This window comes from Mus caroli, chromosome 16, assembly GCF_900094665.2.
Source record: "Mus caroli chromosome 16, CAROLI_EIJ_v1.1, whole genome shotgun sequence".
NCBI lineage: Eukaryota > Metazoa > Chordata > Mammalia > Rodentia > Muridae > Mus > Mus caroli.
In genome coordinates, this window is record NC_034585.1 from 7,142,433 (window position 1) to 7,160,489 (window position 18,057).

At 45.6% G+C, this 18,057-nt stretch overlaps 1 protein-coding gene across 5 annotated transcripts in view; it reads left to right on the top strand.

The window, feature by feature from the left end:
* Clec16a (C-type lectin domain containing 16A) overlaps positions 1-18,057 on the top strand; it is a 205,698-nt gene that overhangs the window by 48,114 nt on the left and 139,527 nt on the right. For 3 of the 5 annotated variants that reach the window (XM_029470213.1, XM_029470210.1, XM_029470211.1), the window contains one exon: positions 4,868-5,099. In XM_029470213.1, the coding sequence (XP_029326073.1) occupies positions 4,868-5,099 (232 nt within the window). The remainder of the gene's footprint in view (positions 1-4,867; positions 5,100-18,057) is intronic. The other 2 variants (XM_021184743.1, XM_029470212.1) reach the window with 1 other exon arrangement.

Below are 18,057 nucleotides of genomic sequence, written 5' to 3' on the forward strand. Positions count from 1 at the left end.
CTAGGCTACTTCCCAGAAAGGACTATCATGATGTCACATGCTGCCTGTCTGAAAGCCCAGGTGCTATGCTAAGCATGGACCTTGGAGTCTCTGAGCTCTACAAGTCCTCTCTGGCTCCAGGAGAGTGGTGTTTCATCAAGTTAAATTCTTGCACCTTCAGTGTTGCACCCCCACTGTTAACAGACATAGCCTCCATTAAACAAGTCACACATTCTGGGAGCATAACTAGGTTTGGGTTCAGTAGCTCATGCTGCCCTACTTCTTGGCATGGCACATTGGCACATGTGTGCCCATCATCACCCCAGTGTGTATGCCATGTAATGTCTGCTTGTTGAGCACCTTCTTTTGGAATGAGAATAGTCTTGCCATGGCCTGTGGGAAGTCAGGTGCTGTGGTGCCTTTGGTTATAGAAGGTGCAAACATAGGTCACTGTGGTCTCTGTGAGTTTTAGTCTTTGTATATAGTAGATCCAAATGCAAAATAAGAACTAGAATGTTGTTAGCCCAATGATCAAGCACTTGTGTGGTGTGTATGAGACCCTAAATTCAATCCCAGCTCCACTAAAAGACCTAAAAACAAATAAAACTCATAAGCTTTTGGTCTACATAGTACTTGCTTTTCCTGTTGGTCAGATGTATACATGACGTACACTATTTATTGGCTTATAGACCAGGTCTCTCCAAGTAGCCTACACCGGCCTTGAACTAGTCCTCCTACCTCAGCCTCCCATGTGCTGGGATTAAAAGTATGCACCACCACACACAGATTATGGCTCAGTTTTCCCCTCAGTGCTTCTAGAGGCCGGCCTGTTGGGTAGCACAGCAAGTGCTATGGAAAGGAGCAGTGGTCTGGTGGACACTGGATTCCATTCTAGCTCCCCGTTACAGTGTGAGGGGGCCAGAGGCAAGCTCCTGCACAAATGTGCAAGGTCCTCCTAGCAGTGTGAGGCTCTCAAGTGCTCACTAGCATCAGGGGAAAAGCACTCCCAAGAAAGACCGACAGAGGTGGCTGTCTGTACTTCTCAGCAGCCCTCAGGAAGAAGCTGATAGGATGGCCCTTGCGATGATGTGGAAGTTGAAGCCTACAAGGGGGATAGTGGTCAGCAGTAGCCATGGCTTGGCACTTGCCAGGGAGGTGGACCCGAACATGTGGTTCCCTATTGGCTTTGAGTTCTAGGTCCTGTCTATCCTGACCTGAAGTGGGGGTGTTTTGCAGGTCAGTTAGTAGCTTAGTAAGTGTATTACCCGTTGAGCCAAGTCACAAGTCTGGCCTTCAGTCTTTGTCATCTACGTGGACTCCCACTGCAGCCATGGCTAACCAGAATTTCATAACCCTTGCTCACCCATGGGCCTTCTCTACATGTTTCCAGCTCGTGCTAAATGACTATAGTCTTAGAGACATAAATTCCCATTCTCTGTACCCTACCTCCACCCAGTACCTGGCTAGACAGAAAAGTAAAGTTACTTGGAAAGTTCTTAAATTCTTTTTTCTTTCTTTTTTTTCTTTGTAGAGACAGGGTCTGATCATATAGTTCTGGCTGGCTTGGAACTCACTATGTAGTCAGGGCTAGCGTTGAACTAATAGAGATCTCTCTGCCTCTATCTTCTGAGTGCTGGGATTAAAGGTGTGCAGCATTTCACCCATCTGAATTCATCCTTTAAAAAAAAAAACTTGTTTTGTTTTATGGTGGGGAATTTTCCACTGTGAGCCCTGCTCCCCTGTGAATTAATTCCTGCAGCTGATTTTCCTCTCCGTGTTTCCTTTGTGACTGGAAAGAGAAGGGCGGCTGCTGTACTGTGTGAACTGCTGGTCCCTCCGCAGGGGCTTCTCTCTGCCGGCCAGCCTGCTTTCCTCCCTTCCTCCCTTCCTCCCTTCCTCCCTTCCTCCCTTCCTTCCTTCCTTCCTCCCTTTCTCTCTTCCCCTCCCCCATGGTGAGCTAGCCAAGAGCACTCACTAGCTATTGGGCAAGGGTTCTACCACCGAACTACCAGTCCAAATCAAGAGGAACTGTATATATCCATGATTTCATTTGGTTTTAGAAGACCAGAACGTCTCTGCATGCATTTCAGGCAAAAAGATGAAGCAGTTGTATTGGCCTTCAGACTGCTGGCAACCCCAGACCCTTCTGTTACTTTCCTTTCTTCTGCCAGTTGTTGTGACTATTAAAGCCATTTTGAATTTAGGGAAGACTTGTCACAGCCCTCCATGTGGATCTCTGTCCTTAACTTCTAGCACACAGGTGTTTGGTGTGTGTTCGGTTTCATTGTCTGCACCTGTGGTAGCCCTCTCACTGTGTGGCATGCTCTAAAACTCATAGGTGTTGATGAGTGGAAGCAAGACGCTTCATCGCGGGATCATCTCCAGGAGAGTGCAAGCCCAGAGCTGCACCTGATGACTGCATCCTGCTTGGGCTCTGATGGATGCCGTCTGTCAAGCTGTACATGCTCAGACTGCCCAATCTCCAACTCTGCAATATATTATCTTGGTTTCCTGGATAGTAGAATCATATTTCAATTTATCTGTCCTTTTTGTGGTTGAATAATCCAAAATGGGCAAATAAAAATGAATGTTTGGATTTGGATGCTAATTTAGCTCTCAAATGGGTTTTGTTTCAGACATTATTGAAATTAATTTGTTTTCCTTGAGCTCACTCCACTTATTGGCAAGGTACAGTGTCCCTCCCCCTCCAGAATATACTTGGTGGCTCTTGGGATAAATTTGTAAGATAGATAATCCATACCAAGACAATGGAAAAGTTTATTCTAAATCTTCCTTTAAATAACAAATTGATGTTTAAACATTTAGAGTCTGGAAAGATAAACATTTCAATCAAAATCCTGACGCAGACAAATCCATTTTCTTTTGTCTTTTCTCATTTTTTAGATGAATTTGTTTGCATGGATATACTACTTTTTCCCTCTTAGATAGAATCTTGTTCTACCCAGGCTGGCTTTAAGTTGCCTCGTTCAAGTGATTTTCATGCCTCAGTCTCCCCAGGTGTGTACCCCACGTGCTGAGCACCATGCATATGCCCTGTTCCTCCACTGTTCGTTCCTGAGAAAGAGTCTCTTGTGGAGACCAGGCTGGCCTTGAACTTGGATTGTGGCTGAGAATAACTTGCACTTTTGATCTTTCTGCCTCTATCTCTCAAGTGCTGGCAATTATTACATGTGCCACCATCTCCAGATTATACATTTTTTTTTTCTTTTTAAAGAACTCTAAGTGTAAAGCCGAGGTGGCTTCCAAGTAGGGCATTGCTGTTTGTTAAAGAACTGGGGCTTTGGTGCTGACAGAGCGTCTGCAGTTCCACAACCTCGGCAATTGAACAAATTCAACCCTTCAAGCCTTGGTTTTCTCACCTGTAAAATGAATCTGTAATTTCTGCATATCATGGTTATGAGGAGTTTATGGGAGTATAGGACATGAGCACTGGTGACTGGGGCCTTTCTTGTTCTCTGAGACCTCTGTTTCCCTAGAGAAATTTTTTTCTTGGGAGCTGATTTGGCTTTAGCTCATGCTGACTGTGTTAGGGTTTCATTGCTGTGAAGAGACACCATGACCAAGGCAAGTCTTATAAAAGACAACATTTAATGGGGCTGGCATACAGTTTCAGAGGTTCGGTCCATTATCATCATGGTGGGAAGCATGCCAGCATGCAGGCAGACATGGTGCTGGAGGAACTGAGAGTTCTACATCTATATCTAAAGGCAGCCAGGAGACTGGCTTCCACAGGGAGACTCTCATTCCACACTGGGTGAAGCCTTAACATCAGAGACCTCAAAGCCCACCTACACAGTGGCAAACTTCCTCCAAAAAGGCCACACCTCCTAATAGTGCCACTTCCCATGGGCCAAGCTTATTCAAACCTCCACACTGCCACTTAGCAAGTCCCCTACAGGGAGAGCTGGTGCATGACCACATCTGGGCCCTTTGCCTTTCTGTCTGGCACTTGCTTCTGTAATAGCAAGGCATGCTGCTATTGTGGCTCCTCAGCCATGTAGTATTTTACTGACTGTAAGTAAAAGTTAATAAGATGGCCATAATGATACAAGCCCGCAATCCTATTGCTTAGGAGGCAGAGACAGAAAGGGCCATTTGAAACCTGTCTCAATTCTTCCCCCTTAAAAAATGTAATAACAATACCAGTTTACTGTTGCTGTGACTTCTATTTGCAGGGAGTGTATAGATTTGAGGCTCTGCTGCCTCCTGACTTGGTGACCTTGGGCAGCTCATTCTTTCCTTCTAAACTGCTTCCTCATCTGTATAAGGAGGATGGCAGTGCTCTTGGGGTTGCTGGAGACTTTGGGTGAGATGCTATACTCTGAGCTCTCAGGCATAGACAGAGCACAGCAGAATTTTTGCCATGTTGACAAGCTGATGTTTAGAGAGCTGGCATGGGAAAAGGCAGCATGTTTAGTGTACATGTGTACATGCATGTTCTCAAATGTGGGACTGAGGAGAGGACCTAGGGCTTCATCCACACCAGGCAAGTGTTCTACCATCAGCTACATGCCAGGCCTTCCTTTCTTCCTGAGATAGACTCTCACTAAGTTGTTCAGATTGTTCTGGAACTCACTCTGTAGCTCAAGCCGACCTTGAACTTGAGATCATTTTGTCTCTGCCTCTCAAGTAGCCTGAGTTACAGGCCTTCGCCACCAGGCCTAGAATAGCAAGCTATAAATGGTAGTTAATGTTTTAGCCAGTTGCTAGTGATATGGAAAGTGTTGGTAATAGTCCTGCCACCAACTCAGGAGTAGTGTTAGTTGTTTTAGAAGTAACTTGCTAAGGCAGGCCCTCTGGCAGCTCGTGGCATCCATTGAGATTCTAGCATCCTGATTCATTCATTGCTTTTCTTGGACTCACATAGGCCAAGCCCAGCATCCGGTGCTTCATTAAGCCCACTGAGACACTCGAGCGGTCCCTTGAGATGAACAAGCACAAGGGCAAGAAGCGGATGCAAAAGAGACCCAACTACAAAAACGTTGGGGAGGAGGAGGACGAGGAGAGAGGGTCTGCTGAAGATGCCCAGGAAGACGCTGAGAAGACTAAAGGTACAGAGGGTGGTTCAAAAAGCATGAAGACAAGTGGGGAGCGTGAAGGTGAGTGTACCTGGGAACGGACAGCCCCTTCACCCACGCCAGCCCTGCAGCCAGCGAGGCTCTGTGTCCTGTTCTTCTCCTACTCCTTGTGTGTCCCCTGGGTGCTTCTGCTCATCTCAGCACCCACCAGTGTACCTCATTCTGGACAGCCCAGGCATTCAGAGGCAGTGTGGGCTGTGTAATAGCAGATCCAGTGCAAGTCCCACCTGTGTGACCTGGAGTAAGGTCTCCTATCCATAAAAAGCTAGTCACACATCATAGCCACCATGTAGTGCATTACCAGAATTAAATCACAGTCTCCTGGCCATCTCATAACAGCTCCAGGCCCTTAGGAAATGTGGTGGCACCTGCTGCCGCCACTGCTGCCGCTATTGTTTATTGCTCACACCCCCATTCACCATTATGGCTGCTGCTCCTATTCCTGCTAACTTGAGGGTAGGATTTGTGTTCAGTATACTGTGGGAAGGAAAGGTAGCTGATGGACTTTTGCAGTCACTCAATTAAATACAGACTCCCTCCAGGTTCTGTAGCTGGGTCTTACAGGTCCCATCTGTTCAGAGTGAGGAACAATTGTGTGATGTGTATGCGCTCAGTGAACAGAAAGCTGCCTTCTTTCACCCTGGCAGGATTATCCGCCTTCCTCACCTCTCCCTGTCTTGTGTAGATGCTACAACCCTCTGGAGAACATTTGGTCTGGAGTTAAACACTGCAAGTAGTCAGTTGCTTGTATCAGAGACCAGGCTCTTTCCACTCAGAGCCCCAAGCTGAAGCTTGGGTGTTGGCGATAATGGGACTCTGCTTGGTGTGCTGGATCAGAGTTTACTGGCAAGAAGGAAGATCCCACACCTCCTTGGACAAATGCAACCTCTTTGGAGCATCCCAGCTAAGAGTAGTCCAGCCTTATGGGCCCTGAGCTTAAGCACCGAAGTCCTAAGTGACTGACAGAGTCATACAGAGCTTTGCACTAACCACTGACTAGAGCAGTGGTTCTTAACCTTCCCAATGCTGCAACCCTTTAATACAGTTCCTCATGCTGTGCTGACCCCCAACCATAACGTTATTGTCATTGATACTTCAAAACTGTAATTGTGTTACTTGCTATGAGTCATTATGTAAATAACTGTGTGTCTTAGGTGACCCCTGTGAAAGGATCATTTGACCCCCAAAGGGGTCATGACCCACATGCTGAGAACCACTGAACTAGAGGCTTGTTTGCTTTTGAGAGCTGTGTACAGGTCTACAGCCAGCACATACCCTGTCATCCCAGCCTGTTGGTCCCTGGAATGACTATCATGGCAATTGTCAGTGAACACCACAATCCCATGTCAGTGAGTCTAGCCAAATGTCTCCTGGTGGCCTACTCTTCCTAAGGCTGAGTAGGTCTCTAGCCTGCTTTTATTTGTATACATTGTGCTTTTAGGTTTAGTTGGTACATTCAATTCATTTGTGGTCTGGAAGCCTTTGCTTATAAGTATCAGTTTGGCAGTAAGGTTAAGGGATAAACAGGAGGTAGGTCACACTCGCTGATTTTCCATTGTGTTAAGATTTCACTAGCTGGGAAGAAGGTCTAGCCATGGTGTAGTGGCATGGGGCAGGATGGGTATCTGTATCTTGTTTTGCACAAGGTGTTCTAGTCAAATCATCTTGGAAAGATGTTGCTGCTTTTGTTCCAGGCCTTGAGAGATGCTTTTAGGCAGCCACAGCTATGACTAACAAGTGGTATGGACAGGGTAGGCTTGGCCCCAGACCCTAACCTTATTGTCAGCCAGATAGCTCAGTCCCAGCACAAAGGGGCTATACGCCAGCTTATTGAGGCTGTTATATCACTTAGGGTGCTGGGTGTGGAGTGTGGCTTCTGGTGCTGAGACCTGCCCCTGCACAGGGAGGACACTGTTACCCACCTCCCAGCGTGGGGCTCCCAATCTACACAGATTGTGCCAAATAGGAACCTAGGGTTTCCCCAGAGGCTAGCTTATAGACTTCATAGCTCAGCCAGGTGTGGCTCCCAGTGCCCCTGTGGCCATTTTGCTGCCTTGTCAGTTCTCAAACACACTAATCATTCCCAAACATGGTGGGTTGTCATCTTCCCACCAGGTCACCATAAACACATAGCATCCACAGGCCTTGCTAGTCTACTTCTATTCTAAAGCTTCCCAAAATATATATGCCATCTTTTAGACTTATATTTGAAGGTGCTGATAATGAATGTTTTCTCCTCACTCTGCATCTCTGTTTGGGCAAAAGTGACAGCTGTGAAATCCTGACCCTTGGTGTCAGTTCTTATTGCAAACCAGGATTTGTTCCTATGGAGTTGGGTCATGGGGCATCGGCAGCTTTTTCCTAAGCTCTGAAGTATGTGTATCAGCAGCAGGGATGAGAGAGTGGGGTGCTGGGCCCCAGCTTTCCCCTGTCCTTGCTGTGCTGAGGTGGTGGGTGCTTGCTTCTTCCTCCTGTCACTCCTCCTCCAAGCTCCTTTTATTGGGCCTGCATCAGGGGGTGATTAACAGTTTGCTTGTGACAGACACCGGTACCCCTGCCCCCCATGTCTGCTGCCCCTGTTCTGGTGGCAAAGAAGTGTGCACATAGAAAGGTAAAACAGAAGAGTGAAAGGGGTATCTCAAGCGGGACGGTTTGCCACAGCTTGGTGTGATGTAGAATGATTGGAGTTTTGTTTTCTTTTGTTCCGTTTTTTATAAAGTAGCTCCCAAAATTTGCACTTCCGTGTTTAGGCCCAGACACTGACGCATACTGAATGTGTGCTTTTGACCCATCTTCACTCATCTCCAGCTTACAAAGAAATCTGCTGTCCCTCAGTTCTCAAGTCCTGGGTGGCTTGTTCCAAGGCTACAAGATTACAGCCTCCAATTTCTGCAGAAGTGGTCTGTTAAAAGAAAGACAAAGGATGCCTTCGCCCCTCAGCTGAAGAAGCTCTGCCTAAGAAGTCAGACAGCCACCACACATGCTTGTTTCTTAGCTGGCCCTTATTTGAAGGGGGACATTCATCTGCTTTTGGACTTGCTTAGAGCAGTAAGTTAATAATGAGGCCAGCAGAAAGATGGAATAGCCCTACCACCTCCTGGGAACAGCAGGGCTAGGCTGCTGGTTTTGCCCAAGGGACAACTAGGAATTAGTTGGCTAACCCAACCTTCCCAGCTCCCTTCCTGGAATCCCACATGGGCCTGTCGTAGTGGCGGAAGGCAAGACTGACAGCCTAGTCAGTTGGATAGCGGGGTCTCCGGGGCCTTGATCCGCTTTGTCCTTTAAAGTCTCTGTAGGAATGAAGTGGAACCTGGCCTCACTCTTGACTTTCTTTGGGATATTGAAACATGAGTCCTAGTGTTTGTCTTGAGCCACATTGTAGTTTTGGGTAAGTTGAAACTCTACAGCACACATCCACCTATGGAGGGTCTTTCTGATTCTCAACCTGAGGCTGTTACAGTAAAATTTCCCATGTGACATGGGAAAGATTCTGCTTGTGACACATTAGCAGCCCAGATCAAGATGGAAGGCAGAGGCATAGAGGTACACTCTGGGCCTATACCATCAACAATTTCTCTATACCTTTCTTCTTTTTCTCTGTTCCTGGTATGTATCTGTGTTCATGTCTGTGCATATAGACCACAACACACATGTTGAGAATGTTGAGATCAGAGGACAAGGTTAGTGTCTGTCCTTACCCTCCACTCTGTGAGACAGGCTTTCATGTTTTGCCGCTGTGTACACCAGGCAGGCTGGCTTGCTGGGGGTTCTCTTGTCCCTGCCTTATTTCATGATGGGAGCATGGGGATGTGAGCTGGCAGTGTTAAGGATGCCTGTCTTGTGTATCTATCACTATCTCCAGAACTCTTTGCATCTTGCAAAACTGAGGGATTCTAACTCTGGTCCCCACACTTGCATGACAACTGTTTTACCCGTGAGCCATCTCCCCAGCCCAGCAGGGTTCATTTTCGGAGTGTAAGCATATGGGCCAATGAGAAAGAGACTTGATAGCTCCCCACCCCTCCCCCATTATGTAGTGGGGAGATTTTTGCCTGTGCCTTTCATACAGACTTAACAAGAGAAGCATAGAGGTTAGTGAGGGCAAATCCTCTAAAAGTCATATGCCCAGAAAATCACTGTGTTCAGGAGAGGTACCAATGAGCAAAGAAGGGGACATACTCCAGCCAGCCCCTGCTCTTGCCCTAGCCAATTTCACCTTGAAACACTGTTCCAGAGTCAACCAATCACAGCCCTCTGTGGTTACCTAGGTAACTGGCAGCCCGGCTTTCCCCTTCCCTTGACCTTCCTATGAAGGCCTGCCTTTCTCCCTCCCTCTCCATTGTCTGTCTGTTTGTGGTTTCTGGAACAGAGAATCCAGATTGAAGAAATCCTTGAATTGTGAAGTCAAAGGCTTCTGGGATGTGGTGCCTGCCGTTTCCCCAAAGAGCACTTCATCTACCAGATATGACTCCTCCTAGGCGAGTCAGGGAGTTAGTACTGTCAGAGGATGGGGGAATTCCAGGATATGGCCAGAGTTGTCACATCAAGAAATCAATGTCTTTGTGTCCTGACCTTCTCGGTTCTCCCAGTACTGTCATCACTTATGTGGTATGTAGGAGATGAAGATGCCCTTACCTGCTTTTGGTTCCTGTCTGTCTGTCTTTTCTCTTCCTACTTCATCCTCCTCCTCCTCTTCTTTTATTTCTTTTTTTATTGTGGTAAGATTCTGGCAAATGAACCATCACTACTTTGAAGCATGCGAGTCAGCAGTGCTAAGGGGTCCATCTTGTGTGTCCATTGCCATCATTTCCAGAACTCTCTGCATCCTGCAGAACTCTCTGGTATCCTGAGGCTCTACCTGTGAAACAACTCTCATTCTCCCTGCCCCCACCCACTGCAGCCACCATTCTCTGCCTGTTGTCGTGGCACAGCTACTCTTCTGTACAGATCCTTATAAGATCCTACAGGAGCTGAGGACATAGCCCAGGCGGTAACAGGCTTGCTCAGCTTAACCTCCAGAAGCCCTGTAGTTTATTTTATTTTACTTTACTTTATTTTATTTTATTTTATAAAATGGCACACTTGTAACTCCAGCACCAGAGAGAGAGAGAGAGACAGAGAAAGAGAGAGAGAGAGAGAGAGAGAACCTGAGGAGGACCAACACTCGGGGTTGTCCTCTGGTATATACACTTGAGTCACACACACACACACACACACACACACACACACACACACACACACACACACACACGAGGATAGTTACTCCTCTATCACTGTGACAAAGTACCATGAAGGCCTTATTTGTGTTTGTGGTTCCAGAAGGTTAAGAGTGCCCTGAGGGTCTCACATTGTGATTCACAGTAAGCGATAACTTTTGAAATCTCAAAGCCCAGCCCCAATGGTAGACGACTTCCTCCAAAAGGCCACTTCATCTAAACCTACCCAGACAGCCAAACCAGGAAGATTTAAACTACCTTTTGTTAAGTGTGCGGAGATTTCATTATAAATTCAAATAAAAGTAATAAATACCTAAACTGAAGAGGTAAACAATGAATATGGATTAAGTCAGAGCCAGATTATGAAGTAGGAATGGGACTAGAAAACCCTGTTCAACCCCTGTTTAGTTAGGCCACCCCAGCTGTAGACTCGGATTTAGTGCTGCAGGCAAGGCAGAAAAATAACCTCTGCGTTGTCTCTGCACCCAGAGCTGCAGTAGATTTCATGGGTAGCTACAACTTCTTAGACTGGAATAAAGCTAGAAGAAGAAAGATACAGCAGTTCTTGAAGATGATTCTCCTGAGTGGCAGGAGTAAGTCACTCTCAGCATCCCAGTCTTTATAATAGTTCTAACTAAAGGCTAGATTTATTTCAGAAGTCATTGTGTCAAACAATCAGACAAAGTGCTTAGTGTGAACTTCTAAAATAATTTCAACAGATTTTTTTTCCTAGGAGGACAGTAACATTATATAATAGTGCTAAATTTCCCTGTCCAAAAATTAACTCTCTCAAAATTATTACTGATATAACTTTGTTTTTAAATTTTATTTTTATGTGTATCCCTTTGTGTCTCTGTGGAGGTTGTGCTCCCGAGTGCAGATGTCAGTGGAGGAGAGAAGAGGGTGTCAGATCCCTGGAGCTGGAGTCCAGCACTTGTGAGCCACCCCTGTCAGTCTTGGGAACTAGACTCAGGTCTTGTGAAAGAGCAGTCTGAGCGTCTAACTGCTGTTTTCTTTTTAAAGAACAGGTTGAGGGTTCTTTTTCAAAATGCTTTGGGCTACCATCTTTTCAGATTTTGAAATAAACATTCCATATACTAAGAATAATGAGTTGTTGTCTTGGGGATGGGACCCAAGTGTAAATGTGAAATTCACTTATTTTTCATATATTCTTTGTACACAGAGCCTGAAGATTTTTCTGATTTCTTCATTTGTTTGTGTAGAGGGTGGGTGTGGGGAACTAGTGCATGTGTGTGTGTGTATGTAGAAGTCAGAACACAACTATAGAGTGGGTTTTTAGGCTTATGTGACAGGTGCCTGACCTGATGAGCCATCCCACCAGCCCCTGACTGTAAACCATGCTGTGCGTACTGCTCTTAACAGAAAGCACTTCAAGGTTTAGATTTGGGAATGGCTTGAATTTTGCATTGTTGGATTAAAGGTTGTGGTAGAGCACATTAGAAACTTGACACATCTTTAACTTTTAATTTTCCATTAATTATTTTGTAACAAACAAAGCCAACTATTTCTTAAGGGTTCTTAGGCTAAAATTCTAAAAATAATATTTAGTTCCCATCCAACTTCTAATTTATTTATTTTGTTGAGCGTTTGTTTCCAGATGACTCCAGGATATACCCAGGGCCTTGTATGCGTGGGCAAATGCCCACCCTGATGTGTGCCTTCATGCCCCTAGCAGAGCTGTGGACTCTTAGATGTATTTGTTTTGATGATGATCATAGGAACATAGAGTTCATTGTAGTGTTCTTCTACACCAGTGAACCGTGTACCCATTCATCCTTTCTCTGGGCATCTAGACCAGTAAAGGGACCCTGTGAACAGATTTCTGCTTATATCTGTTAGGGCTTGCGGGAATGCCTTGGCTGGCAGGCTGGCAGGAGCGGCTTCTTTCCAATTCACCATCCCCTCGTTCCATGTCTCTTCCTTTGACTCAAATTTCTTTTTTCTCTTTCCTGTCTTCATTGGCAGCTGCTTTCTCTGTACAGTCGGGGATTTCTGGAAGCAGTTTCCTGCAGATGGACTCTGCCACTCTTCACTTGTCAGTGGCAATACCTGTCTCATCTCTCCACCAAGTAAATCTTGGTTATTGTCCTGGTGTGTTTTTGTGCATTCTTTACCGCAAACACAGGCAGATGTGTCAGCTGCAACCTCCTGGGAGGTTTTCTTACCTTGTAGTAAGCTTTACAGCCTCACTGCACTTGAAGTGCCCCAACCCAGCATGTGGCCTAATGTTCAGAGCAACAGAACACTCGCACTGTTTCTAAAGGTGGCCTGAGAGACCAGGAGGCAGAGTCCCAGGCTTTGGGGATCTCTCACAAGGCCCTCACTGTCAGATGATGGCTTACAGTGTCGGAGATGGTGGCAGTGGCTGTGCAGAGCTGACCTTGTGTGCAAGGTCTTCAGGACAGCTCAGGCGCTTACTGAGCTCCCTTCTAAAATGCACATTAATAGATCTCCTTGTTCATCATGTATATCTTTACAGAGACTTTGCATTTAACACTGGTTTTGAGTTTATAGTAGTAATTTTTCAGATGTGTTATTTATAAATAATTTCAAATTTAAGAAAAGTCGTGAAACAAAAATAGTATAGACTGCTCATTTACTCTTTACTAGGTTCTGACTTTGCTGTTTTCTACCATTTGCATTTTCATTTGTATTCTCCCCACCCGCCCCTTCCTCCCACCCTCTTGCCCAATTCACACAAACACACACACACATGCACACACACGCACACATGCATACACACATGCTTGCACACACACTCATGCACAGTTGTAGGAGGGATAAGTCATATCTCATGTCCTTTTCCTCCCAGGGCCTCCATGGTTTTTTGCTAAGAACAAGGTATTCTTCAACCTGTCACCATCAGTTCATAGCTCTTTTGTTGACAGATTTTTTTAGCTATTTTATTGGATTCTTAAATCTGCTCCCATCCAACCCTTATCCCACCCTAATCCCTTCCAGCCCCCCAACACTAGGTAGGAGAGAAAGAAGGCTAGAAGGGAAAGGGGGGCATAGACCTCTTTAGACAGCTTCCTACTGATGAGGGGTGTTGGGATCCTAGGGGCAAGTCCAATCTTGTCTTCAGAATGTCCAGAAAGCTAGCAATCCAGCAAATGCAACAGCAGGGACCAGCAGCAGCTGCCCCAGGCTCTCCGAGGCTCTCCCATTTATACCCTCTCTAGAATCCCATATCTGCAGCTGGCAAAAATCATGGCCCACCTAGAGTATAAGACAATCATACTTAATGGCTGTGGACAAACTGAAGCAGCCCCATATCCCACAGCTGGGATTAAAACCAAAACATGTTCACATAGCATAACTGAGTTCTTAAAGAAACCAAAATGCTCACTACACTCTTTCCCAGCTATGTCACCGTTGTCTCTGTTGGCCTAAAAAAAAATGTCCTTTATTGCACATTCTAAATACCTACTTCCTTTTTTTGAGACAGAATTTTATAGGTGTAGCACAGTATAGCTGCAGATTCTTGGTCTTCCTGCACAGGTCTCCTGTATTGATACCATGATGATGGGTGACCTTCATCACACTGATTTTTTGAAGAATGCAGATCTGCTTCGACCTCTAGTGACTTAAGTGGTCCTCATTTGGTCTCTGGATGCTTAAGGATCTGCCTTCTTGGCTGATGTAGGTTAGGTGGTACCATGTCCTTTTAAGGGACATTAGTCTTTCTTTCCTGAGTGGTATTTATTTTGTTCACTTGATTAAGAGCTGGCTGGCATCTCCATTGTAGAATTACAAGTTCTACACAGCCCTGGGAAGACACTTGTAGGTCATGTACCTCTTCAGCATTCCCCTAGATTGAGCCTTTGTTGCTAATTCTCACCTGGTCCAGTGCTTACCATGATCGTTACAAAACTTTCTGACATCAGACTGCTGTCATTCCACTCTGATAAGATCCCTTGTTCCCAGCCAGTGATTTATCTCTTATCAGCATGGACTCCATTTTTTAATGGCTTATATCCCATTGCTGTATTTAATTACTCTGGTGATCAAATTGTCCCAGAGTTGGCCCTTGGGAATCCTTCAAGTTGGCTGTGGTGTGTTAAGTCCCTGTTGTCTTTTAGATCAGTCTCTAACATAAGAACATACTTATTCCATGTACATCTTATGTCTTAACCCATCCCTGACATTTGTTGTTCTCTGAAAAGTGCTGCCTCTTCTCTGTGGCAGATAGTTTGTATGACTTGGATCTGGACCCTAGATGGTCTTATTTTTCCTAGATGGCTTTTCCTTTTTTTTTTTTTTTGTCTTTTCGGTGGACAAAGCTAGGACTATATGCATCGTTATTTTTACATGCACACATATACACACATACAAATATATGTACATGTTTTAAAGAGTGAAATTTGTACTGACTCTCAGTTCCAGTATTTCCACATTTTTGGCTTCCCTGTTATGTTTTGTCTGAAGTGAACCCCTCTGTCTTCTCTCCAACACAGTTATTCTCTGAGGCTGTAACAAGCCAGAACAGTGTCAGAGTCACATCGCTCAATTATGTAGCATTCTGTAAATAATCAGTGGAGAGTTTGTTTGCAACATTTCTCCATCTGCCACCTTACCTCAGTATTTCGTGTGTCCAAAGCCAAGGGAGTCTTGTCAGCTGCACATTCGTATGCTTGCTGGATTGGCCCACCCCCATTTCCTCCTTCAGGGTAGGTGTGGCACTTACTTTAAATAAATTTTGACATTTCCCTTTTTGTTCAGTGTTCTTGTTGATACAATTCATATATATGTTTTACAATTTAATACATATGTACTGTGTATCCTGATCACATCCAACCCAAGCCCACATACACAGAATTTCCTTTTTAAAATACAGTGTTCTAACCCTGAAGACTGTGCAGACAGGAAAAGTCCTTTGCTTCTGTGTTCCTTCTCCCACTCCTACCCCTGACCTTTTTGCTGAGTTTTCTGCTCTCCCTTCTCCCCTCCATGTGTATTGTAAAAATAAGCAGATTTAGCCAGGTGTGGTGGCGCACACCTTCAGTCCCAACACCGGAGAGGCTGAAGCAGGAGGAGCTCGGCCGGTCTGGACTACATAGTGAACCTCTGTCAAAGAAAGAGAAAGAAAGAAAGAAAGAAAGAAAGAAAGAAAGAAAGAAAGAAAGAAAGAAAGAAAGAAAGAAAGAAGGAAGGAAGGAAGGAAGGAAGGAAGGAAGGAAGGAAGGAAGGAAGGAAGGAAGGAAGGAAGGAAGGAANGAAGGAAGGAAGGAAGGAAGGAAGGAAGGAAGGAAGGAAGGAAGGAAGGAAGGAAGGAAGGAAGGAAGGAAGGAAAAAAGAAAGAAAAAAAGCCAAATTTGTATTTTGGTTTTTTGTCCTTTTTGCTCATAAGGCAGTGTGGTAGATGGACTCTTGACACTTTTCTCTGTTGTTGAGGTTCTAGAATGATAAAAATCCATTGCTATCACAGAGGGGCTATGTCACAGGAACAGCTGAAAGGTCATATCTTGAACCCCAAGCAGAGAGTGAATTAGGAGTCGCACCTGGCTTTTAAAACCCCAATGCCTGTCCCCAGTGGTGTACTTCCCCAGTAAGACCATCCTGTCTAATCCTCCCCCCCCCAAACAGTGCCCCTGACTGGGGACCATGGAGGGGCAGTAACAACCGCCCACAAGTCCTGTACAGCCTCAGTACCTAGTAAAAGCTGCCGGCCTCCAAGGACCTTATCAGGTTAGATGAAGGCACAACAGTTTTTACATGAGCCCATCAGGGCTGCAAAGCTAGTTCAGCAGGTAAAGGTGCCTGTTGCATAAGCCTGGGGACATGAGTTCAATAGTCAAGCAAAAGGCCAGGTCTGCTTTTGCGAGTGCCTGGAATTCTACTGCTGTGGGGGCACAGACAGGAGGATCCATAGGGATCACTGGTTGCCCTATAATAAGAGACTGTCAGTAAGTCAAACTCAGGTAATTTAGGTGGAAAATGATAGAGCATGACACCCAGTGTCCTCTTCTTCACTCTGCACATGCTCACAGGCACACATACTCTCCCCCATACACACAATTTACATTTTTTAAAAGTGCTAATCCCTTCAACATGCCATTCTCATTTAAACAGAAGCCTGGCTTGTGGGACTAGAGATGACTCAAAGTATAATTGAGGGTCAGATGGAGCCCTTGAGTTGCCATTAGCAGAATCTCTAGCCATTTGGTAGCTCCTGAGTCACTGGAGCATCCTGCTTGGCCCATTGGTGGAAGCTGGCTGCCCTGGAATGAATACAGCATCAGCAAGAACAGGTCAGCGTGGGGCTGGAAGGCAACACAAGACCACCATAGACACTCTGGTATGGCAGGAAGAGGGGTTCACAGGATAGGTCACAGGCTCTTAGAGATGTGACAGACTGGGGAGACCCTCTCCTCAAAGCCACTTCTCTCCATTTCAAAAGAGACAGAGAGCTGGTGGAGCCCAGGTAAGAACTTTCACTGTAAAACTTAGCTGGATAAAATTGTTTACAAAAAGATGAAAACCTATCCTGACTTTGAAAGAACTGGTCTACACTCACCTAGGAAATCAGCTGAAACTGGGGAAACTCAGCAGGACTGGCTGAGCAGCTGGGAGCACAGGGTGACACAGTCAGGACTTACGATGCTAGGATCACCTTCTGTTGGCTTGTGTGCCACAGTGGGAGCTGGACTAGCTTCTGCTGCAGGTTCTGCTGCATAGAGAACTATTGCACTTCTGGGTGGCTCTTTCTCAGAGTTGGTTGCCAAATTTGGAACAAACAAGCAGATTTCAGGTATTGTGATGTTGTTGTTGTCTCTTTTTTTTTTTTTTTTTTTTTATGGTCCTAGAATATCAGGAAGGGGCTCTGTAGTGCCTGAGTGACCATGTGGGCAGACAGTTGATATTTACCTTCTTTGATCATGGTCCTATACTTGACTGCCTACCATGTTGACATGCCTTGAAAAGTCCCTTTGATGGCCAAGGGTGTGACTCAGTGGCAGAGTACTTGCCCAATATGCACAAGGTCCTGGGTTCTATCTCCAGCATTGCAAAAAAGCATAAGTTATTGAGTCACTTGAAAAATTGCCCAACTAGCAGTGAACTGGATTGTCTTGAACTCTTCTCTTGCTCCAGAATCCTAATGTCCAGGAACAGGAAAAGGCTGAAAAGGGGACTACTGTGATATGCTGACTTGTCCGTCACACTTGGCACTGGAACTTGACTCTGTGACCTTGGAGAGTCCTGGGAAACAGTGTTCCCACCATGTCAGCCAAGCAGGGTGGAGTTCTGCCAGGGGAAGTGAGCTCATAGCATGCCCAAGTTGGGCCTGGGATCACCAGGTAGAGGTCAGAGGCCATAGCCAAGGGGAAACCAGTGTCATAGCTTGGGAGACTTCAACTGTCTTTATCAGTAAACACAATGAGATACAAACAAAACAAAATCCTGCGCCTCCCAAGAAGAAACACATTGATTGTGATTATACGTATTCTCATCACCATGTTAAGTCATATACAGTATAAAGCAAACAAAATAGATAAGAAAAAGACTGACCTATCAAATGGTCTTGTACCTCAATCTGGGGAAACCTAAGATGAGTAGGAGCTAGTTAGGTGTTGAAGAGAACTGTAGAACAACAAGGAAAGAAAAAATGGTGCCTAGTACAGGGTTGGTGCTGTCTCCCTGTGCAGTCATGACTGAGGACTGTGTGTTCTGTTGTTGGTGCTGTGTCCCTGTGCAGCCATGACTGCAGACTGTTCTGTTGTTGGTGCTGTGTCCCTGTGCAG